Raw genomic sequence first — 24,621 nt, 5'->3', positions numbered from 1 at the left:
CTGCATCAGAAGACTCCTCCCCCCCCCTTCCCCTCTGCCTTCCCCTTTATGCCCATAGAGCATCATACTTAAAATATCTGGCGACTATTTTTTGTGACTCATGGAGAAAGGGATGATCTGTACTTGATCAGCACCATACAAACAGGGACACACAGGATCTAGAGTGTTTAATGGGTAAGTCTTTCTGCCAGAGGTCAACTGAGGTGTTTTGCTGACCGAGCAAATACATTATGTAGATGGAAGGAGGAGGAGGTTGTAAAATGAGCAATCTCTCATTAGCAGTTTACCGATGCCGTGCATGCATAGCTATGTTCCACTGTTAAATCAATGTGAAGCATATTGCCTCAGATAAATCCTACAGAAGACACAATCTCATTGAAAACATGTCTGCTTACTGAGTTTGAACACGCGTCATTCTCTACAGCATGTGGAAATGTTGAAATTTTCACAAAGATACACAATTCAACTATAAACAGGCTTCAGTTACTCAATGAAGTGTGTCGATTTGGAGAAAGAAAAATCTCCTCTTGATACAAACTTGGCGCAAGCACTGCAGATGTCAGGCAGTTTTGTTAACTGACTGTCTGCCAGATAAATGGATTACTGATCAACCACAGGAGCTTCACAAAATACTGAAAGTACAATTTTTCGCAATGAAATGCCACTGCTGTGAGCTCTTTTCATAGCATAGCATAAACTAAACAAGCATCATAAACTAAACGAACACAAGTAAATTAAGGGTCATAACCATACTAAATTGTAATTTATAACTGTTCCTCATTGTACAGAAAAACACTGTGTGCAAGCTTCATGGGTTCTGACAGCAGCTGACTGTGGCTCACGTTTACACATTACTAAAAACACCTACACTTACAAAGTGTCCCTGAATGCCATACCATACTACTACCAACATACTACCAACACCATGCTACTAGTTGATATATTCTATGTCCAAATTTTAAAAGCATTTCCCCAGTTTAATTAATTTCCCTGACATTCAGGGAATTGGAGACACTGAATTCATTGTTATGGAAGTGAAGGTTTTGCTTGGGATCAAAATATCAACCATGTAGTGCACTAGTAAGCCTATGCATCTATTCGTACATATATAGCAGTGTGACACAATGTTTGTTGTCCTTCACACAAAGTGCGTGAGGACAAACAAGCACAGCATTATAGGACTGATCTGTCAACATAATTACATGGTTAAATACGCCATATTGGCATATACACACATACATACAGAAGTCAGCAGAGAAAGCTTCAGCGTAAGGAGGCCTTATTTGCTGCAAAGCCTCCATAGAGCGTTACAGAAAAAGGCACATATGCAGGAATCAAGAGGCAGAATGCAGCTGCAAGGACAGTGTGTGCATGAGGAAGAGAAACAGTGGAGCAGGGATATGGAGAACGGCTTGCAGGGGTTGGGACAGCAGCAAAGAGAACAGAGAAAGAAAGAGAAATATAGATAGAGAGAGAGAGAGAGAGAGAGAGAGAGAGAGATGAGGGGGTGGAGGGGGAGTGATGCAGAGCAGAAAGCCAGAGAGCTGCAGAGAGGAGAGAGCCAAAAACGAGATGGATGGGTAGATGGAGGGAGGAGAAAGACTGAGTAGGCATGCAGTAAGAAAACTGAGAATGAGATGGGGAGTGGTCTCAAAACCACGCAAGTTGTGAGTTATACTGGCAGCTGATGAGCTACAAGCTAATTTAGCATAATTTAGCTATAAATTCATTCGACAGTTTTAAATAATAGGCTTTAGATGTTAGTATGCATGAAAACACATACGTGAAAGTCTTTATGGCTTATGTTCTTTAATGGTTTGAACTGTCACCTGGTGCCTGAATTTTACGTTTTCTTCTACATACATTAAGAAATATCCATCAGAAAGTAAGGCAGAAAACACACAAATTGGTGGAAAAAATTTAGTAGAAGGCAGGAAATTAAGTGTATGACATTTAAAGGACCCCTGACCCACCACTTATATGTGCCCGCCCTCACCCCAACCCAGTGCTGAGACAAAACATATGGCGTTGAGTAGACGTGTTAGAAGATGCCCAGAAGCACTGATACGATTAGCAAAAACAATCATTCAAATTTTACAGCACATAATCAACAACACTGCTAATCCACCAATCATTTAAGGCATTTATCAAGAAAAAGGGCCAAACACTCTGCCTCTCGCTTCAAATTTTGCATCTTTTCCCTGTTTTATATTCCAATTGCAAATCTGATACCAAATCTGATTTTGGACTGTTTGGTTGAACTACAAATTTAAAACTACCAAAATGTCATATATGATTCAGGAAACTTATTCCACTCATTATTATATAATATTTAACAGACTAAACAGATAATCAACTGATTTCAAAATAACTGTTAGTTGAATCTGTTAATGACCTTCATAAACATTAATATACTCAAAATCAAATTACACAACAGATTTTTTTAAACATATCTGGATTCATAAGCCTGACTGCAGAAATGGAAAAAGAAAACACGACACACAGACACCGTTAGCTGGATTTTATCCCATTCTGTAATGGGTACCTTATATCAACTAAGAGCATCTTGATTTAATTTACAAAGAAGCAAAAATATCTCAAGAAAGTCTGCTTCCACATTGTTCCCTGTCAAACTTTGATGCTTTGTGACAAAACAGCACAGATCTTATAAGGAGCTTTCATTTAATATCTATTTGCATTATACCCTGAGACACTCGTCTACTTCTGTTTGAGCTCACTGCAATGAGGACTCAGCCAGTAATGTCTCGTTTGACTGCAAACTAATTTCTCTGCATGTTATACCATAGCAAAAATATGCGTCATCCCACTTCTTCACCTGTATTTTGCGCAGCAAAACCCCACTTTTCACTCCTTACCCCACCCTCTTTCTTTATACGTTTACACCAGTGGAAGCACATTCAACCCTCCCCACCTAACCCTTCCTCACTCAGTCCAGTACAGAAGGATGCTGTGTCATCAGAGACTGAGGGCTCAGACAGAGCACTAAAGCCTGGCCCTCGCTCTAATTTACTACACCCTGAAAAAAAAAAAAAAAAAAAAAAAAAGAGTGCCAGAGAGAGGAGAGAGGAGGCGGCAGAACGGAGAGAGGAAAAGGAAAGTAATGGACAGAGACACAGAGGCGGAGATGGTGGGGTAGGAAAGTAATGTAATGGTGTGTACAGTGCTACATGGTGAGATTAAGAGGCTGCTGCTGCTGCTTTAACTGTGAGCTCCACTTGTGCACTCACTTGTAGCTGAACACACAGTCAACAAAATTCCACAGTGAGGAAGAGAATGACGCATCTGCATCAACAAAACCCGAAAGCTGTTCAAACTACAGCCAGTTTAAGCTGAATCATCGTAACACAGATGCGTGCACATACACAGTACAAGCTAAACGCTAGTATGTCCTCCATCTATCCCTTCCTGTGTGACCACAGCAGCTTTAACACTGCCTAATCACATCAGACATTTGAAAGGCCCAGGCAGTCCTCTCCCCATCACAAGGGAAAACAAGAACTGCAACGCTGCATTTCTCTTCCTCACCACTGCTCCCTCTTCCTCTCTTTGATGCATGAGTGCTGTGATCAGGTTTCCTGCAGCTGATGGTAACACACACACACACACACACACACTTAGCCACACTCATTGACATAGTGTGCAGTGGTGAGCGACAGGATGACCGTCAGTCGAGTAGAGGAGACGAGCATCCTGGAAAGGTGAGGACAGAAAGAATGGAAAAGAGGAATGGATGCTAACCATGAACAGACTTTTAGATACTTTCCCAGGTGTGATAAAGGACAAATACATTAGTGAATCAGAAAAATTATTGTTATGAATGATAGTAAGATGGAGAGGGAAGATGAGGTCTTAGCCTGTGACTAACTGACCTTGCTGAGAGAAAACATGGATGGGTATTATGAAATTAGCAGATCTTGACTAAGTAGAATGAGGAGAAGCCATGAAACACACAGATCACAGTTCAAAGCAGTAGTCTAATAGTTAAGTTAAGATAAGCCATTTATCTGGTAATCTAAAGACTGAGTACCACTTCCTTCCATACGAAATACCTGAAAAACATGCATATAAGCAAGGCACCTCAGTCATGATTGTACCAGTTGAGCCACTCGGAGACTGTGGCTGTGCTGGCATACGGCAAGTAACAACTTAGGTCATAGATTTATTTCTCACAGATCAGCAACATTTTGATAATAATTATGTGAACTGCTTCATATGAAGACCATTTTTATACTATTTTTAATCCTAACCATCATTAACATGACAATCCACAAAACTGTGATCATTAGATGATCATTTGGAAAGAACATTCATTTTATAAATCAAGTGTTACTATTTACTGTTGCTACGATTGCTCCCCACTCCCAGTGTTTGCTGGCTGACATAAAATGCATCTCCACTGGTGTCAGCCTGGGAAAGTCTCCAGACTCCAGATTTAAATAATCTGGTATACTGTGAAATACAGAGGTGGTGGTAAGCTTAATCAGCATTGTGCCAACTTGTTTGACAAAGGGCTCGATTGTAACAGACATTCATCTGAATTAATATTGGTTTCGTTTGAATTAACATTTCATGAACAAACTGTATATGTTTGTTTCATCATTTCAAGTTGATTTAGTTAAATTTCCTAAACTGATTTATACCAATTCAGTTATATAAGCAAGCTGCAGATGAGTACAATATTTGCTTAAAGGCATCAGTTAACTTATAATCCAACACAGACTCTTTCTCAGTGTAGCCTTTTGTGTCCACACAAATATGGCAGAGACAGAAAGGAGGCCTGTGAGAGGAGGCCATATAAACAACAGTGCTGCAACTTTCCCTCAATCACCAAAGTAAGATGCCACAGAGGGAGTTAAGGAGAGTTAAGAAGTACGCATTGGCCGCTATGTGGGGAAGGATAATAAGACAAGAATGCAGCGCTTCCTGTCTTCAACACTGAACTAGAGCTATGGATCAATAGATCACAGAAAGCACACTGACTTGATAGTTTCATGTAGCCCTATGGCTGAGTTTGCCAGTCCTGCTGACTGGGCTTCTTGCCACTGTACAGGCTGCAGATTCTCTTACACATAATCACTGGCTGCTCCACCCATCTACACAGATGAAGGTGCTCATACTCATGCCCTTTTCTCTCCACTTCCTGTCCTCTCCCGCCATCTTCCTTCCTTCCCTCTTCTTTCCTCAATCACTTGTTTTTTTTTTTCACAGTAAGGGCACAGCCAAGCGAGAGTTTGAGTGCTGTGGACGAGAAACCTAAAATACCTTTAAGTTTTATCTGTAATTAACACATAATTTGCAGAGAAACTAGGAAACTGGGATGACTGTACAAAAATCACAATATAATCTTGAATACTAGTAACACTGACCTTAGTCATCATATGCATTCATATTTTTAGATGTGCTTAACTGTTTTTAAACTACCAAAGCTACTGTTAAAGCTGTATTTAAACAATTACTATAGAAAAAAAAACTGAAGTGTGATTCTGAGGGAATCATTGGTACTCGTTCAGATGCCCATGTTGCTAGAAACTTGACAACATGCACATGCACACATACGGGCTGTTGCTCTGTCACTATCTGAGCTGCTGTGGCTTACTGTGTCCTCAGGAGCTGCTGTTTAAACTGCACCCGCAGCAGATTTATACTGCGCAGATCGTTTTGTTAATTTCTAAAATGTTAAATCTTTTACCATTTATGTTCTTTTCGAGGCAGCACTAGATCAAATAGCAAACTTATAGAGTAAAGTATACAGTTAAAGGTGTCACTTTTTTCTCATTTTGATGCCATAACCAGAGTCACTGATTTTCTGACTTAAAGCTGTTCATTTAAACCCCAAAACACATCTGTTGCCTTCATGAAAGCCAAGTGATCAGTGTGCTAGTAATGTATCGGTCACTGAATCAAATCATCACTTAAGCGTTGTTTTAGAGTAAGCTAGTACTGTATAGATTACCGATATAGTTACAGGTTTTCAGATAGGAAACTCAGTGGGAAGAAGGTTACTCATCTAATACAACAATGATAATGAAACTGAATTTGATATTAATGTTGCATTGCGGTCATCAGATCATGTCAAAAACTGTGTATATCACTTGCAGTGTACTCACATTCACTTGTATTGACTTAATGTACAGCAAATGGGAACAGTAGAAACATTGCAGGGAACATTGCAGATCACAATAACACCAGTAACAGTGCAGCAACACAGATAAAATGAGGATAATGATAATTTTATTGTCCCAGTGCATACTGGGAAGTCATCAGGCATGACGACTCTCAGGGTGCAACACGATTATAATGTTCTCTGTCACACCTACATTGGGTACGTCCCGGTTTACCTGAACCCATTCTAAACTGCAGCTTAGCTAGTCAACTGCTAAGGGAGAGCACAAGCCCCAACAGAGTACAATCACAGCTAAATTATTACTCAACTTGCTGCACTCACGAAAATGGACGCTTTACACTCATGAAATTTGTTGGCCAGGCCATTTGTCATCTGAGAGAGTGTTATGTCACAAAATAATTAAATCAGCTATATTACTCGTCGAATATAAAGGTGAATTTTTCATCCTTACCAGCTGTTACATCATCTTTACCATGTTTTGACACAGATAATTAATCATCACTGCAAAAAACCTTTATGAGAATCAGCACTACCCACCAACTGCAGTCTTATTGTCTCTAAGCCTCTGCAGCAGTGACTAAAAGTACTCAAAAACTCTTAAATGCCCCAAGGTCATCTTTGCAATTATGACATACCTATCTGTAGTGAATACAATGACTTCCGTTTTGACTAAAATTGATATGAACCCTCAATCTGTTACAATGGTGAATGTCATATTACCTGTGTGTACTGTGTGGTTAACTTACAATGCTGGCAATGTCGGGGGGGGACTAGGTGGTGCATTTGACCTGTGTGACAACTCACTTTCTGATTCAAATAGAATGGGTCCAAATCCTCCAGTGGTGTGGCGGCCATTCCATCAGGAATATCGCCATAGATGAAGGGCAGGCTCTTCCCAGCCTCCAGGTCACTGTTGGGCTTCTGCTCATTCTCGTCAGATGTGTCGCGGTGACTACTGTCCGACCTGGGCTTGGGTGGCTTCTTGTTCTTCTCTTCTTTAATGCGCCTCTCGATGTTAGCGAGGGACTCTGGGGTGAATTTCTTGAAGCTGTCAGGTCCTGGGGGTGCAAGAAGGGGTGCGGCCATGTTTTCATCCTGCAGCTATTTCCCCTTTATTTGTTTTTCATCACAGACATCCAGCTCTGAGAGGAAGAGATGGACACAGAGTGAGGAAGTGAGGAAGAGTGGGCATAAGATACAAATAAAACACAACAGAAAAATTTGAATACCTAAAACAAAATGAAAAAAAAAACTTCATGTCATAAAGTTGTTTATTTTAAATCCAGTGTGATTATATCATTAACACTGTGTGGATAACAAAGGGTTCATATTATGACTTCCACATTTATATGTTAGAATTGTAGCTTTGCTCCCCTTTTCAGCTTAAGTGTTGCTCAAAGCTTCACAGATGGAATTTACTGCAACAGTTTCCAAAAAAATGAAGAAACTATGTAAAACTTAAATAAAAACAGAAGGAAATCATTTGCAAACAAACTGTTTACCAACAACAGTTTTACAAAGTGTTCCCAAGCCCATGTAGTAAGATCTTTCGTGTTTCACAAACCTGCTTGAAACATTGCTGCCATGAAAATCAGAATAAGTATACATCCACAAAAATCTATTAAGTCGATGAGGTAAAGCATTAAATATACTGTCTTTTATCACATTCTGTTTTATTTATGTTTTACACAGCGCCCCAACTTTTATAGGTTATAGTTCTGCCAGAGAAAGCAAACAAAGCAAAATACCAGTAGGCAATATTTCAGCTCCTTCCATCAACCTTAATGACTAAAGCAGTGATTCTGTATCCCCCCCCAAATGCTAAACTCAGGTACCTCATACAGCAGGCAGCACTGAATTCCCTTTCGCAACAGTAAGGAGATGTTTCGAGTTTTTTCTTCTTGTGTTTACTCTTACCAAGTTAGGAGTTCCTTATCTCAACAGGAACTCAACTGCCTCACAAGTACCTTATATTACATTTTGCTTTTCTTTTTTTTTTTTTAATGACATTTCTTTTGTTTCTAACCGTGGTGCTGCTGGTCTTTCTGAGCGTAAGCACCCTGGTCTGCAGCTCTGTGCAGCTTTCAGCTCATTGTTATGGCTTGAAAGTCTCTACGGTTAAGTCTGAACAGCTCTCACTGGTAATATCAGTAAAATAAGTTGCAATACTGGGTCGCAGAAAACCACATGACACAAGTCTATTATCTTCTATCTGCCCAGTGAAAAATGACAAGGAGCCAAATAATCTTCAGCTCACTGATAAAAGCAGATGCAGATATATGTGCATGTTGGTTAGGATATATGTGCACTGTATGAACGTAATATATTGATATTGGGTATGAAGGCTCAGTGCTGTGAATGTCACTGGCCTGTGACCTATGACAATCATATGTAACAGTGCACCAAACACAGGCCACAGTATGTATTCTAATTACTCATTTCCAAATAATTAAACATTCTACACTGCTGAAGTGTGTCAAAAAATAGTCCATAAATTATTACTGTGAATTACTCAATCTCTGGGGCTCTGACTCATTGTTTAAACACTGAGGTTGTAATTTCAACTGCATCTCTCCAGGCTCCTATGGATAAATTTCTCTCGTTAGTTGGCTCATGGCCAAGCTGCTTGACACAACAGTCCCTGAAACAATGACAAGGGTACAGACCTGGAAATGAATCAGAAAGAAGTCACACCTCCACAGGCAGACAGAGATCCAACAGTCCGGTCTCTTCAAGAAAAAAAGCACAGCCAACCAGAAGAGGGATAAAGTCCGATTCAAGTAACCCAACCTCGGCACAACCTCCAAGTCTCCTTCCACCAATGCTACATCAATTGATCTGCCGTCAAGGTGATTCAAACCAGGAGCCAATAGCATGGCAAGCGGCGCACGTACACTTCACATGTGCACATAACGCCGGGGCAATCCAAAAACCAGGCAGCAAGACTGAAAGGCGAGCATTAATGCTTTCAATGTCCACCAACTCATTAAGTCACAGGAGAAAGCATAAAACGCAACAATCTTGACACGCTGTAATTAAAAGAAAAAGAAAAGTGCTCGTGCCACTTTTAAATGAATTACACTTGAATCATATTAGCGCATGTAATCCAAAAGCGCTCAGCCACCCGCTCTCGTTTCTGGTAAATCCGTAATGAGGCAAGAGAGTGCGGAAAGAAAACTGATAGATGACAAGCACTAACAACAAGGCAAGAAAAAGGAAAAGACTGTCCGGCTCAGGAGGGTTTTAGCAAAACGCTCCATCACTGCGTCCTCTGTGCGGAGACATCCAAAGACATCCAAACGCGCCACGGCTTCCGTCCCGTCACCTGAAAAAAAAAACGTCCCAGTCCGCTCTGTGCGTTCTGATGATGACCTGACATCTGATGGGGTTAACCGGACACCGCGGCTACACACTGCTAGTGAGGAGGAGGAGGAGGAGGAGGAGGTTGCACACTTGCATCAGAGTCACATGGGCCGGTAAAGATCTTACACATCTTTAATTTCCTGCAGTGATGTCTTGTTGCTACCTCCCTCTATACACGATTACTGAGAGGATAACCTGGAGCCAAATATTAAAGAGGCCTCAAATAACCTCTCATAACGCATACGGATGGGGTGCCACTTTCGTGTCTGAGCAAAGTCAATTTCAGGTGAAGTCATGACGTCCTGACTAGAAATTTGTGTAAGTTATGGTAGTTTTAAGGAGGAGAGACAGCAAATGATGAAGCATTCAGAAGCATTTGGCCACTGTAAAAGGGGGGAACTTGCTCCCCGTGTGGAATCAAGACCACCGGCTCCCTTTCACGCCGTATGTTTTATCGTGGGAGTGCCATTCATTGCCTGACAGTGATTTGTAGCCTGTGGTCCTCGGTAAAGTCCACTGTGTGATACCGAGGCGCGCCGTTGTCCTGTAGAGCCAAATCCTAAAATACTGCAGTGTGGTTTACTGCTGCTACAGCCTAGTCTCTAACTAACAAACTCCTGGTAGGTCAGCTGAATGCACAAGACCACAAGCCATGTCCTGAGAAATCATCCCTGGCCACAAGTCAAAGCAGCCTATAGCCCAACTCAAATTCACACTTAACAAGTGAAAATACTTAAAGAAAAAGAGAGGAGAGAGAGAGAAAGTAAAGCGGCCTTGGGGCTACACCACACCCGTATATAATGTCTAGGCTAAAGAGATTCATAGACTCCATATGCGGGCTTATAGATGAACAACATGATGGGGAAAATGTGACTTGTTTTTCTGTTTGTTTTTGTTTTTAATGGGAGAGACTGCGTGATATTCCAAAAAAAGGGGGTGCCGCGGTCCCTTTGAGGACTGCCAAACTAAAGACGCACCTACATCCTCACGCAATACAGTCTCCAGAAATGCAAAAGGGGGAGGAGGAGGGGGAGGGGGCAGAGGTGGAGGGTGGTGGTAAAAAAAAAATTTTTTTATTTAGTTATAAAATGATGGTAGCTAGCAAGAAAATTGCACCCTAAAATGATTTTGCAAGCAACGCATTATTCGTGCACTTGGCGCATATAGGCTGAACACACACAGTCAGAGAAGTTTTACGTGATCTCACTTCTACATCCCATATGCGTATGTTTCACATTCTGACACAGTGAAATGTCATCGCATCCAGCTGCAGGCCAACACCCCAAATAACCAGCTATCTCCCTGTTTTCCGCCACGTCGCATCACAAATTCGTTTTTTTTTTCCCTCTCTCTCTCTCTCTTTGAAAAATCACATCTTCTCCACTTCTAACTGATGCATCGCATACCTATTCGTCCCTGGCAAGGAGCTTTCCACAGACGCTAGGAAAGGATGCTGAGAGAGGGACCGCTCTGCGGCACTGGGATGCAGTCAGTCGACAAAGTAAGACTGCGATCCACCCCGCGACACAAAATATCAGACAAAGCAGAAAACAGATTGTCTACTTACTTTTTCTCGCATTAACAGAAATCCAGAGAGCTGTCACCGAACTGCAGATGTAGAAAAGAGTCGAGAGTAACTGCGGCTGTCGCCATATTGTTGCTGCTATCTTCCTTCCCGGTGCGTGCGGCTACCCTGCATAATTGATGACTCTCAGCAAATTGTTAGGGAGTGTCGGTAAATGCCTTTAGTTTCAATGACGGACAAGAGACCGCAGCATCGTAAGCAGAAAAAACAGGATTCACTGTTCATGTGACAACAGTCGCTGATATTCCGATTGGGACTGATATTTAGACCAGGAGCATATTTGTTTTCATCTCGATCTGAAAATATCTGTGTGTGATTACATATTATCCTCAGAAACACACCTGGAAATTATAAGACACATTTAAGAAAACACTGAGTTTGTGTAAACTTTTAAACACAAATTGAATACCAACAATAGACCCATTATTGCTTTACCAATTAAAGTTTGATACCAAATTTGCAAGCTGATTTGACTTTAAAGTGTGCAGGTGCATGACCAAACAAAAATGAATTCAAAAGTAATCTTTTCTCATAAAATTAGTGAAAAAGTTCAGTCAACTTGCATTGTTTGTTCTTTGAGTAAAATCACCTTATTTGATGGACTTGCGAATCAATCACTTATCAGTCTGAAACCTTTACAGCTAAACATGCAAAACACCAGGACCCTGAAGCTAAAATGTCTTCTGTGAAAAAGGTCTGTTTCTCTAACTGAGATCCACATTGCATATAATCAGTGACCATAACTTTAAATTATTCTGCATGCATATGCAAAACATGGAATAATTGTCTCAAAAGCTTTGCCTGTATATAACCACATACACTAAACAGACTCACCTTCAGATCTATGATGTAAACCCAAAATAATACATACGGAGTCCTATAAATGACTGCCCTACCCAGATCTCACACTTACATAATTCACAACCAAATATTGTGCTATATATGATGCAGGCAAAATGCATGGTCATTTACACCAGGAGTCCACAATGTATTCAGTGGTTTACAAAGTGCTTCGCAAACTTCAAAAGGAAATGTTCATGCTGTTCCCCCACCCCCACTCTAGATTTGTTTTATCAATCATTAACAAGAGGTCATTAATAAAAAAAGGATCCAAGGTGAACCTGAGGGAAATAAAGTCCAATGCGATGGATTTCCCAACATTCATTCACCTTTTCTTTCACTCTACTTGTACTGTTTAGCAGTGTCTGAGCCTGAAACAAACCTTATTTTAATTAATGCAGTTCTCTCTACAGCATGCTGTCATAAACAGACAGAGAGTAAACAAATGAATCTGGGTCATTTTTAGTGTTTTTGTGTTCTTGTACCATGCGTGTCTTACCATGTTGTCTTAGCAGGAGACAGATATTTTTTTGTTTGTTTGAGTAGTTTTGAGAAAACAAACATGTGCACAATCTGCTCATGTACAGTCACTGAAAAATCACTTTCAATATATAGTGAACTTTGTTCTAAAGCCTTCACCCTTCAGAGTGCAGGGCTCTGTGTTTTGAACGTGACCCGACAATGTCTCCATCTAGTGGAATTTTGAAGAACTGCAGTTTATGGCCTACAGGAAAACAAATGATTCACATGCCAGCATTTCAATATAGTGAGCTGGGTAAACACTCAAAGACTATAACATCATCCCCATTAGATATTATTTACATTGTATGCTGCAGAAGGGACAAAGAGACATCAGAGAGAGAGAGAGAGACTAGTCTCTAATAGTCTGGAAATTTCAGGGGGTTGTTAATGAGGGGCTACATATTGCACTGCTGTGTCCTGGGCCCAGACAAGTCAATAAAATTGGATGGAAAATATTTAAGTATTATGAAACAATATGTTTTAACTTAACAAGATAAAGAAGTCAGTGATGAAGACTGACTGTTGAAACTGGCAAATACATATGTATAAACATTTCCAGCCCAGCTTTGCTTGTAGAGATGCTTATAGGAAAGTTTAAACACCAGCGGTTAAATGTCAACAGTGCAAACTTCATCTGCAGATGAAGACTGTATGATACAACTGAAAGCCCCTGAACAAGTAAGTAAGTAGACCTCAACTTCAGATTACTTTGATAAATCACTCTGAAGTTCAAGTGTCAGCTTTAATTTAAAGGAGTTTAAAGGATTTGTATCAGATGAACAATGCAGTAATTGTACAGATTTTTGTTAGACTTAGACTTGATGTATATTTATCCAGGTCTAATTAAAAGTAGTCATCGTACATAGTCATCATAGTCTTGGCCTTTTTAGTTCAATAATTTTTGCTTTGACAAAAAATGGATCCCTGAACCCCACACTCAGCCAGCAACAATTTTCATCTACACACAAAGTACGACGTGGCAGACAAAAGAAAGTTGGCGACTAAAATCAACGTTAGCTAGCAAACTAGTCGGTGCCTTTTAATATCTCGGGTCTTAGTATTTTTAACAAAAATACTAAATAAATAAAATAATAAGAGCTGTTAAGAAGATAGCTATTGCACAGGGGGCAAAAACAGGATCCTAAAACCCTGGTTATATCTTATCCCTTTCTGCTCACACCAATTGTTTGCTAATAACACATTTTCGGTTAGCTTAAATATGTGGGAGGGTTAGATTGTGGGTTTGTTAGCCTGTTGAGTTCTTCTGCCACCAAGAGGCAAAAATAATCAATTACTTACTTGCAGCTTCGACTTTGAAAGTCAGGACTTTGAAAGTCAGGACTCATATTCATCTTTTCATTTAAAATTGGCAAAACAATAACGTGTCTGAAGGTAGCCATTCCAACTCAATGTTAACGTTAACTCATTGTAAGCTTTTTCAAGTGTCCGCCTAAATACACTTAGGGAAGTAGGTGACACTTACTTATAGTTAAACCTAAGTCAACAACGCCGAACAATAAAAAAAATAAATAGTTTGTTGTCATTTGATCACCGCCTGTGTTGTTAAAATTGAAGGGTGTTCATCAAATGTTTGCAGGTTCGACCAGTTTCCGGCTGCCGTTTGCCGTTGCAGCCGTTTGAATTCAGTAAGACGGTGTAAAATAGATAACATAACAGTACTGGCATAATTCCTATTTCATGGTAATGAAAGCTGGCTTTGAATTTGAAAAGAAATCATTTCTACACACAGCAATACGTTTAGACTTGTCGACCTTTATTTTGGAAATGTAAACCGGACTTCCCTTCTTATATCTACTTGGATACGTCCGTGGTTCGCTGTTGAGTCTGCTGGGCATCACGCAGTTTAGGGTACGCAAAAATGACTTTCCTTATGCGATTTTTTTCTTTAATTGTCAATGTCTTGTGCTTGCCCCTTCATCTGATCGAAGCGGTCGGTCTGTATCGACTATACAAACGTTTCTTCCCGGTGTTTTTATATCGTTGCTCTGTACTTTACAACAAGAAAATGCACGACAAGAAGAAGGAGCTTTTTCGCACCCTCACAGAGTTCAGAAAGGCTGGCGGGCAGCTCACACTTCTGGAGATCGGCTGCGGCACGGGCACAAATTTTCAGTATTATCCACCTGGCTGCAAGGTTATCTGCACTGACCCGAACCCCCATTTCCAGAATTATCTGAAGACAAGCATGGGCCAGAATGACCACCTCACATATGAGAGGTTTGTTGTGGCTTCCGGAGAGGACATGGGGTCAGTTGAGAACGATTCGGTAGACGTTGTTGTCTGCACCCTGGTGCTCTGCTCTGTCAACAGCATACCGCAAACTCTGCGTGAGGCTCACCGCATACTGAGACCAGTAAGTCATCTGCAGCTCCCGAATTAGCCGTTAGCTCAGAGTAAAATTTATTCTAGCCTCAATTTAATATAATATAATTCAATATTAGCCTCAATGAAATTTATTGAGGCTACTGAATTTAGAGTAGCTGTGCTGAAGTTTCTGGATTAACCATTCATTTTACTACATTCTAACATTTGTCAGCGATAAGAAAGTTTATTTTTGAATTCTAAAATAACATGTTTATGTGATGTACTTATAATATTTGTATATATATTAAAATAGGCAAATGAGACCTCATTAACAAATTATATGTTATATATCGACAAACATATTGTTTTCTAGCTTGAAAGTGTAACGAGAGAGCATAATGATTTATTTACTTTAACAGGCTGATGCAAAACATGTAAAACGGAAATGACCCCTCGCATGTACCAACCAAAGTCTTTAGACTTTGACACTTTTATTTGTCCATCTATCTTTTGCCTTTTTGTTATTGATACCTTTGACCTGTGTGCAAACATTACATACTATATACTGTATGATACAACAGATAATGCCACTGCTGTGTCATGGTCACGTTTTATTCAGCTTATTTTGTAAGCATTTATATTTGCCAAAAGTGATACCGTCTAACAGTGTGCCTTCAAACATAAAATTTAACAAAAAAATTCATTACATATTGAGCAAAGTATAAAAACCCATTTCTGCCAATGAGGAAAACACTTAGCAGGTGAAATGGATACAATTTTGTTTGTGTGCACATATCATGAATGTTTGTATTGCAGGGTGGAGCCTTCTATTTCATGGAGCATGTTATGGCAGACCCCTCGACTTGGTCATACTTTTTCCAGTATGTTCTCCAGCCCGTTTGGTACTACTGTGGTGATGGTTGCGAGCTGACCCGGGAAACATGGAAATATCTGGAGTCAGCTGGATTCTCCAAACTCAACTTGAAACACATCCAAGCGCCACTCAACTTCTTAATGAAACCACACATTGTAGGCTATGCTGTAAAATAGAAAAATAAAAATAGTAAAATAAAAAAAAAGAATAGTCTGATTTAGCTTTGTAGGAAACTCCCCTAACAATCAATGTGTTTATATGCCAATCACTAAATGCCTCTGTGATAATATTTTGACCAATGATAGAGATAACACCAATCACTTTGATACTAATTTTATTTTTGTATTGAAAAATCATTCTGTCTCTGTGTCAAACTATTTTGACAGTGAAAAACCATCTAACCTAGACAGCACAGTGCTAATTCTGCATGTAGTTTAAGTGGAGAATATACCTTAGTGTTTATTTCACCTTCTGTGTGTACTTCCCCATCCTCATGTTGCTTGCTGAGAAACATAAATCAGTATCATATTACCATAAGGAATTTCTGTCAGTGTTGATCAGTGTCCTGTTATTTACAAAATATCGTTGTTCTTGCATAATGACAAGAAAAAATCTTGAATCTTGTTGCTCGATTCATCCATACATTTTATGACCGCTGTGACACTAAAAAGACCTGTTTTATGATGTGATTAACTTGACTGTTTTTTTGTGATTAAAGAGTTAAATCCTGTGACATGATTTTTCTTTCATTGTCTGTCCTTTTAAGCATTGAGATGAGACTGGACGGTACAAATTTTGGGGCAACTTGCACTTGCTTTCTCACTTACCTCTCATGCACTGCAGCGTGTTTGCGCCACCGTGTGGTGAAATACGGGCACTGTCGCTCAGACATTAAGAGAGTAATCTTTATCTAAAAGTCGTTTCTGTTATGGTGCCCCCACCCTCAGTAAGGCTGTTGGAGATTAGCTGAGAAGAAAATGAAGTCTTGTTACAGTAAAGAATGCAGACTGCCTTCTTAAATGTTGACTTTGCCTTTTATTCTAAGATATAACAAGCCTGTGTTTTCATTGCTGGCCTGCAGTGAAACATTTATACAACGAGAAAATGCCTAAATAATAATAATAATAAAAAAGCTCATAAGAAACGTAAGCAAATTTGCGGACACACAGAGGGCGTGTCCCACTGCCACGGAGCTCAGCTGTGTGGCAGTGGGACGAAATCTTCCTCTCAGGACTTCACCGTGAACTGCACTGACTCAAACTCGCACTTCCAGACGTACCTGCGCTCGAGCAGGGACGCAATTGGATTATGACTAGTTTACATTCGGCTCTGGACTGGATATGGAGGAAGTGAGAGGCGAGTTGGGGTGGACGTAGTTGTCTACACCTTGGCTCTCTTTATTAGCCTGCTACGTCCGATGAGTGCTGCGGGAAACAGTGTTTTATTTGCGTCTTCACTCACATCGATGGCCTCGCTGCTGCCTGAGCGTAAAACCCAACACCCTGCCATCACACCTCCGTATTTGTGTGTTCATTGTGTTTACTGTTTGCCTCCAGCTTTCATCTGCAGTGCGCACAACAGACTGCTTGTGTGAAGCTTATCAGTCAGTTTCTGCTCAGGAATAACACCACCTGGTACACAGTTCGCAGGCGTTTTTATCAGACACGCGTTTATCCAGCAATGTGCGCCATGTGAACAGAGTGGAAAGTCAGAAAACAGAGATAAGTCCAGATTTCGACTCAGGCCTCTGCTGTTAATACTGCACTTCAGTATGCTGCAAATCCCAGTTCAGGGCTTGTTCTGGCCCTCTGAGGGTTTGGTTAGTCGAAAATATATATATATTTCCATATTGCCGTTATCTATCTATATCTCATGTATATACTCTTATTTTTTATATATATATATTATATTTTGTGGGGAAATTACTTTCTACTTTGGTATGCTTCTTTGTGTTACAACCCTGGCACAACCATTTCCTGCGGGATCAATAAAGTTCTTATCTTAACACACTGTCATCGAGAAAGTCACACATTGTCAGTCAAATTGTATTTGAAACAAGGAACCGAGTTAGATTAAATTGGAGAAAGAGGCATGTGATTCTTCCATTCCGGTGTTTTTCCACATTACACAAATGGGCCTTTACATTTCACTGACTCACTAATGTGAGATGACAGTTTATGTGTTTTTTTTTATTATTATTACTGATTCATCTTTATACCTTCAGACTGTAGGTTTAAATAAACTGTACACATTTACATAACAGGGTGGTGAATAGGTGATGTAATTTAACTATTATATTTAATAAATACAGTAGGTAAGTAAAATGTATGATTTTCCTTGTAAGATCTTTCTCACTACAGTCAACAAGTGAGAGAATGTTTTGCAGTCACTTTTGATAAAAGTCAGTCGATCGGTTCGGAAAGGTGAAGTGAATTCAGATCCGTTATGTTAGCTTCAGAATCACCTACATGCCATGTTTCCCTTCCCTCCACTCCTGTTTCTGCTTCAGTTAAATATATAAAAATATATATAGCTGTAAATTACAGCTGCTGTAGTGACAAAGTTACATAATCTCATGTAATGAAACTTGACACTTTCTGGAAAATGTCATTGTCACAGATCCAGCAAGAGCTTAAGCGTCTGTGGTGCCATCTTTGGGATGGAAGCAAGATTACTGGAGCAACAAGAAGGGATCTAGAGGCTGCTGGTATCTGAAATTCATCTGACACATTGAGGCGCAAGAGGTTAGTCACTTGACAAGGCCAAGAACATAGACACTCTGAGTCCAGTCATTATATCCGCTTACAGTTTCATTTGAACTGAACAAAAATATGCTTGCCACAGTGAATTTATTGAGTGAAAATATATTTATTTACTTACAGAATCAGCAACATTTCTGTTTGTTCTTCTTCCCCACCCCTCCCAAGATGTACATAATAAATATTACCTGGACACTGTGCTTTTTTTCCCTGATTGTCTAAGTAACTGCCAAAAAAACAACCAAACAAACATCACTCAATGTCATAATTTCTGTTACCCTTTATATTTCATTGCACAAAAATAAGGAATGACAATCGTAACATATCCTTATAAGGAATGGGGGGAATTGCTGGTTCACAAAATAAAGAGGAATTATGTCTGTGTAGTAATTATACAGTCAAAATTCTGCAGATGCTGTTAGAAGATTAAAAAGAAAACCTCTAACAACAATGTATTTAAAAACACAAGAAAGAAGGAAAGGGACACATTTAGAAACTGAAACTCAAAGTTAAAGCTCACAATTTCAATTTCAAACCTCCCAGTATTAAAAATATACACAACTATAAATGTTATAGCATTAGCAAATTAAAAAAACAAAAACAAAAAAAAAACAGCAGATGGAAAAATGGCCAAATTCTTTTTTTATTTGTCGAGTATATCTTTCTGCCATTACAAGTCACTTTTATATTAAACAGAGTAAAAAAGTGGAGGATCTCAACCTGAAATGAAATGTTCCCAGAAACCCCGTTCACGTTCAAAGGGCCGAGCTCTGCCACTCCAACATTACGTCTCAATCCTCAACCTGTATTCAAACAACTTATCCTGTTTTCACACAATAAAGGTCCTTTAATGTTTTTAGTTCTTCAATCAGGGTCTTGTTTTGGTTTTCAAGAACAGCTACACGGTTTTCCAGGCATTTTACATATTCCTTTTTCTTCCTTCGACATTCACGGGCTGCCTCTCTAAGCGGGAGGAAAAACGCCAGTTAGTCCAATTGAAAGAATACGAATTGAGCACACCTAAAGTACATCAAAATGTACAGTATTGTTACTATTGACAAAAAATTACAATCCGCCCTGAAGGAAGATTTTCTTCATATCATGAACCATATTTGCCCAAAGCTACAGTTTTAGCTTGCCAATTGTATTAGCTGCTATTGACCTAACACAGGAGATAAACATTGGAGACATCAATATGAAAACATGTGTGTACTGTATCAGGTGATCTATCACTATCGCAGTTTTTTTTACTCCCCAATATTGGTGTTGGTCCCAAAAAACGAGTATTTTCCAGAATGTTTGTCACTTCACATTTTTGTCACTTTGATTTCACTCCCCAAAACTCATAATAAACTGTACACGTACCTATTTTTGGCAAGCCTGATTTCCCTCTTCACTGTTGGATCGTCAGTCTTGGCCTGAGACAGTCCCACAGGAGAGGACACAACTACAGTCTGAGGCAGGGAACTGGATGTGGGAGCTGTACGAATCTGGTATGTTTGCAGCTCTCCTCCTGCACCTGACGGAAACACATCGGTCAAAAGGTGGCAAACAGCACCGCCGCACAGCATGCATAACTTCAGATATCTCATATGTGAAGTTTAGACAGCAATTTTTTGTTGACCATAAACACAACAATGGAGCCTATCAGAAGAAATGTTTGTTATTGAACCCAGCTTATTTTTAAGTGAGCATTAACACACACGGCTCTGTCACGAGCTTCATGAAGAGTTTTTTACTTTGATTTCTACCTTTTTAGTCTGTCCTGAGACACATTAAATAGGCAACCTAAGGACTGTTAACAATGTTTTCACCTTGATATTAATTGAACTGTAATCAAACCATCCTCTTAGGAGAAAGGCACCTTGAAATAAAGTTACATTCCAATTGCAATGGCACTACATTAAAAAAAAAAAAAAAAAAAAAAAGCTGAGTCAAAGTGGAGAAGTTACATTAGGGGATAAAATTGGCTTAAAAATCTTAGACATTCACATACATTTTCTTAGGAGATGCCAGGTCTTGCTCACCTTGTACAACAACCTGGTTGCTAGGTACCAGTATCTGCTGGCCGTCCGGTGTCTGCGCATACTGAAGGACAGTAGTGCTCTGCTGGGCTCCACCAGCGTTGGCCATGGTGACAGCCTGTAGACCCTGAATGCCTTCAGACCCTGGAGTTGCCAGCTGGATTGTGCCATTAGGGGCTATAGTGACTAGAATAATTACACAGAGGGCATCAGCACTGGTTAAAGCACAAATAAAAAAAAAAAATCACATTTTAGATTGCTAGATTAACATCAATTGCATTCTTTTTCTTTAAATAGGTTACATTTAATACATCTTAAATTTAATACAAAATTTGTTCAATTTTAGTATGATAGGTTTAAAAAAAATCCCTTTTTTCTGTGTTTTGCCCATTAGCTGACAAGAAGTTTGGTTTCCACTATACAGCTGTCCGGTGACCGTACTACCATGAAAGCAAGTAATCACACATAACTATCATAATTATCCTGAATTTGCTTTGGAAATTGAACTGAATTGAAATGAATGAATTCTATGGCCTATAAATACATATTTGAAAGCAAATCCCAGCAGATCCCACTTTGGGACCCATTCTTTATCATACAAATACTATAGAAGAAAGAGGTTCGTACTGTACTGGCCACTGCTGGTCTGGTAGATTGGGGTTGTGGGTACTGTAACACCTGTCACTCCTGTGGAAGCTGGGCTGTTATCCTTTCCTTCGATGTGTGTCACTTCCTCAGCTGAAAGATCATTTAGGATTTTTCTACAAGGTGAGAGGAGGAGGGTCACTTGAGTAAGTATTACTCACAAGACTACTTTTGTGTTGTGTCTGTGCTTGTAGTTTTATTTACCTGTATGAAGGCCGTCTTGCCAGTTTTTCTCTGGTCTTCCGGGCTGTAACTCCACTGTCTGATGAGTCCTGTGAATCTTCACTATCTGTACCCGGGGCCTTGAAAGAGGGAGTTGAATTAACAAAGTGCATATAAGTAATTCTTTAAAATGGCATAATTATTAAAAAAAAAAGAAACTATGAAGATAATCTAAACAGGTAGTCTCACCTGTGGAGTCTGCATCTGAGGGGACTGAATGACTGATGACTGTGCAGACTGGATCACTCCTTGAACCTGCAACTGACCCCCGGGTAGCTGTACCACAGCGACAGAAGAACCACCCAGTGACATCTACAAAAACACAAACACAAATTTGACTTCACAAAATACAGTATACTTACCATGGTAGTTCAATTTGTGTGCACAAAAAAGTGAGTTCAAAAGCTCGCTGCAGTTTCATTTAATTTAAGGCACGGTCGCCCTTTCACTCAAATTACACAACATACAAAACATAGTTGCTTCACTTATCTCTAGTGGCATCAAGCCAGTGAGATAGGTATACTTTTACAGTCACATCTACTAGCTAGTTAGTAATGATGTGTCTATCAGCAATGTTACTGGCACCGAATACAATATAGAGACAGTGGAATTTTGCTTGTGTCTCTCAGGTAATTTAAAAATAGATCTGAAAAACTCAGCAGCAATGTGTTTTTCCAGAGATGATGTCCTGGTTACTGTGAATAATCTACATACCTCAACGTGAATGGTTTTCACAGCATCCACATCCAAGTGGAGCAATAATCCCTAAAAACTGTTGGTGAAGGCTGTCTTGAGTAATCGAAATATTGTTTTTGCAAAGACAAGTTCACACTGAGGTCTCAAATAAAATCTTTTGATAATTTGGGAATAATTCTATTTTCCATCTTTGTAGTGGGCTGTTGGCTGAAATCTTCAAAATGGATATCTCATAAAACCAAAACAACCTCTATGAAGATATCAAGAGCAACCAATGGAAAATTTGTAATTTGAATGAACCGATCATTTAAAATCTATTTTTAAAAATCTAATTATGTAATTTCATCTAAGTAGGCACACAATGGGTCTCCTGGCAGTATGAATATATATTTGTTTATCTACCAACATTTACGGTTTTAAAGCAGTGCGTGCTTTGCCTCCATAAAAGTTGAGAACCACTATCTTATCATGATGGCTTTGAAGTCAGACAGGAAATTCACGAACAGACTGTTTTATACTATCAAAATAGTTATTGGAACAGCTTCTCGTACACCAACAGGTATCAAATAAATACAATAGCAATAGACGAACAAAATCTGGCAGACAGGTGACACTATCCCGGAAACCCCATAATATAGCAGTCCCTGCCTATATTGCAAGACTGACAAGTAAGTATTTTGTTAAAAACTTGATTTATAGTGGACAGTGAGGATAAGTACTCTAACGACTTCCAAAGTCATGCAAATTACTTCGACAATATTTTTGTAAAGAAACTGACTGTCTTCTTGGACCCTTCTCTATATTATGTCGGATGACAGCAAGAGCTACAACAAACGTGGTTAATATTTAAATCTGTATTTATGTAGCACTGCAAGCACTATATATGGTATGGCGCTAGTTATAAGATTTTAAGGTTTTTAATGGCACTGGGTGGTAAAGGGATCTATCAGTTACCTGTTGGGCTATCTGTGAGAACTGAGTAGTTGTGATGGTAGTGGGAATGATGGCAGTCTGGGACTCGGTTCCATTGCTGCCCTGCTGTACCTCTTCCATAGTAACTGGGAACAAATAAATCAATATTACCTTTTTACAATGGCTCTAATGTGACATAACAACTGTCTGCAGCGGGGTTGCCTGCCTGTAATACGCTGTAACTACTCCGCGGTGGCCTGTGCGCCGAGTTATTTGCTGATAAAGCGTTCATTAACAACTCTTCCCACGCGTGGAAACATCAGACCAATGCCAAATCACAGTTTCTTATTTTAGCTCCCAGTTTCTTCTGAAGTTAGAAAGTGAGTTTCTGCTAAAGGTGAATAAAAAATGACTTCCTCTTTGGTTCAAACGTGTTAGCCAATGCAACTAATGTTAACACGAGTAACGGAACACAGCTAGGCCCGACAGTCAATACTATTAACTTTTCCCCCCCGCATGATTTAACTGCATGCAAAAATTGACTTCGTCACAACTAAACGTAATCAGCGGAAATGTAAAGTTATTCTTTTGAGCCGTTCCCGCTATTGCCAGAATGTTCGAGCTCACCAACATTACCATTGCTGGTTTATGGTAGCTAACGTTCACTCAAACGGATGTTAACCAGTTTAATCCGTTAAAAATATCAGTTTAGGAGCTGCAAACGAGGCAAGTTTCATTACTCTGGTTCACAGCGTGGACGAGCTTTTGTCTCAATGAGCAAATATGTGTAACTCTGTCACTGGCACGCAAGTTACCGCGTCAATAGACGTCAGCGATACGGGGAGCCATTAAGCTAACTACACCTTCCCTTTTCGTAAAACGGCGAGGAGTTGACGAAGCAACAGCCGCCATTACCGCCACAGCGGAGCAGAGTGGCAGACGTGCACAAATATTACCGCTCACCCAGCCTTAATTTACCTTCTCAAAGGTCGCGTAACTGCTCTTGTTCACAGCGTGGACTTCGTGCAACTCGTGTATACACTTTGAAACAAGAAATATCTTGAAAAGTTACTTAGCAGTAGTGGCTAACAGCTAAAAATACTAAGATGTCAGCTAAAAAATAGCTGACTACTTTTTTTCCTCAAAGGAAATGGGCGGTGCTGGATTGCGAATACGCATTACGTATTAGTTTCTTTACGTTTCGTGATTGGTGGAAAGAGTTTGAGCAACTGGTGGACACCGAAGAACAGAATAAAAAAAGTCAGTTTTGTTACAGTCAATTAATGTAAACACGGTTTATTTATATATTTATTATTAAAATACAGTACTTTTAACTTAAATTATATGTTTATCATATAAAACATGAGGATTTTTTGTAAACTACCCAACAGTGAATAAAGCCCTTAGAACTGGCCAGCTGGGGCATTCTGGGAAGTCTGTGTACATGGTAATGCACCAGTAATAATAATCCAATAATATGTAAACACATGTTGGACTTTTCAGAAATGTATACACATGGGTCTCAAAGCTCTTCATGGCTCATTGCACAGACTTCTAACTTCATACAAAGAGTTAGGTACATTTGATTGATCATATTGCATGAGTTTTTCAATGGTACTTTCATAGATCTTACTACCTATTTTGCAACCAAAATCTTTCTTGTTCAATTTTGACAAATTCTCTAAATGTCTTCACAGTGAGGATACAAG

The 24,621-nt window shown here is 39.6% G+C and overlaps 3 protein-coding genes across 15 annotated transcripts in view; 1 reads left to right on the top strand and 2 right to left on the bottom strand.

Moving 5' to 3' along the window:
- Positions 1-13,789, bottom strand: part of scn8ab (sodium channel, voltage gated, type VIII, alpha subunit b) — a 46,929-nt gene extending 33,140 nt beyond the window's left edge. For 7 of the 9 annotated variants that reach the window (XM_046383968.1, XM_046383971.1, XM_046383975.1 and 4 more), the window contains exons 1-2: positions 11,076-11,866; positions 6,950-7,287 (exon numbers count right to left, since the gene is read on the bottom strand). In XM_046383968.1, coding sequence (XP_046239924.1) covers positions 6,950-7,231 — 282 coding nt within the window. In that variant the 5' untranslated portion in view covers positions 7,232-7,287; positions 11,076-11,866. Of the gene's footprint in view, positions 1-6,949; positions 7,288-11,075; positions 11,867-13,754 lie in introns of those variants that run through there. The other 2 variants (XM_046383969.1, XM_046383976.1) reach the window with 2 other exon arrangements.
- Positions 13,790-14,252: 463 nt separating this feature from the next.
- Positions 14,253-16,392, top strand: LOC124056494 (methyltransferase-like protein 7A). Its single transcript, XM_046383966.1, has 2 exons — positions 14,253-14,829; positions 15,597-16,392. The coding sequence occupies exons 1-2, from the start codon at positions 14,335-14,337 to the stop codon at positions 15,828-15,830; spliced, it is 729 nt and encodes a 242-aa protein (XP_046239922.1). The 5' UTR covers positions 14,253-14,334; the 3' UTR covers positions 15,831-16,392.
- Positions 16,393-18,502: 2,110 nt separating this feature from the next.
- atf1 (activating transcription factor 1) lies at positions 18,503-24,082 on the bottom strand. 5 transcript variants are annotated; one of them, XM_046383964.1, is made up of 8 exons: positions 23,891-24,082; positions 22,955-23,058; positions 21,494-21,616; positions 21,287-21,384; positions 21,065-21,198; positions 20,441-20,623; positions 19,779-19,926; positions 18,503-19,376 (listed from the first exon to the last, which is right to left on the bottom strand). In XM_046383964.1, exons 2-8 carry the CDS (start codon positions 23,051-23,053, stop codon positions 19,232-19,234), a joined length of 930 nt encoding a protein of 309 aa, XP_046239920.1. In that variant the 5' UTR covers positions 23,054-23,058; positions 23,891-24,082; the 3' UTR covers positions 18,503-19,231. The 5 variants fall into 5 exon arrangements, with proteins under 5 accessions (XP_046239920.1, XP_046239916.1, XP_046239919.1 ...); XM_046383960.1 differs by having other exon boundaries at positions 19,779-19,932; positions 23,891-24,081; XM_046383963.1 differs by lacking the exon at positions 23,891-24,082 and adding an exon at positions 23,728-23,864 and having other exon boundaries at positions 19,779-19,932.
- Between the last annotated feature and the right edge of the window lie 539 nt (positions 24,083-24,621).

The sequence above is a fragment of the Scatophagus argus genome, chromosome 3 (assembly GCF_020382885.2).
Source record: "Scatophagus argus isolate fScaArg1 chromosome 3, fScaArg1.pri, whole genome shotgun sequence".
Taxonomy (NCBI): Eukaryota; Metazoa; Chordata; class Actinopteri; family Scatophagidae; genus Scatophagus; species Scatophagus argus.
This window is presented reverse-complemented; position numbering and strand designations above follow the sequence as displayed.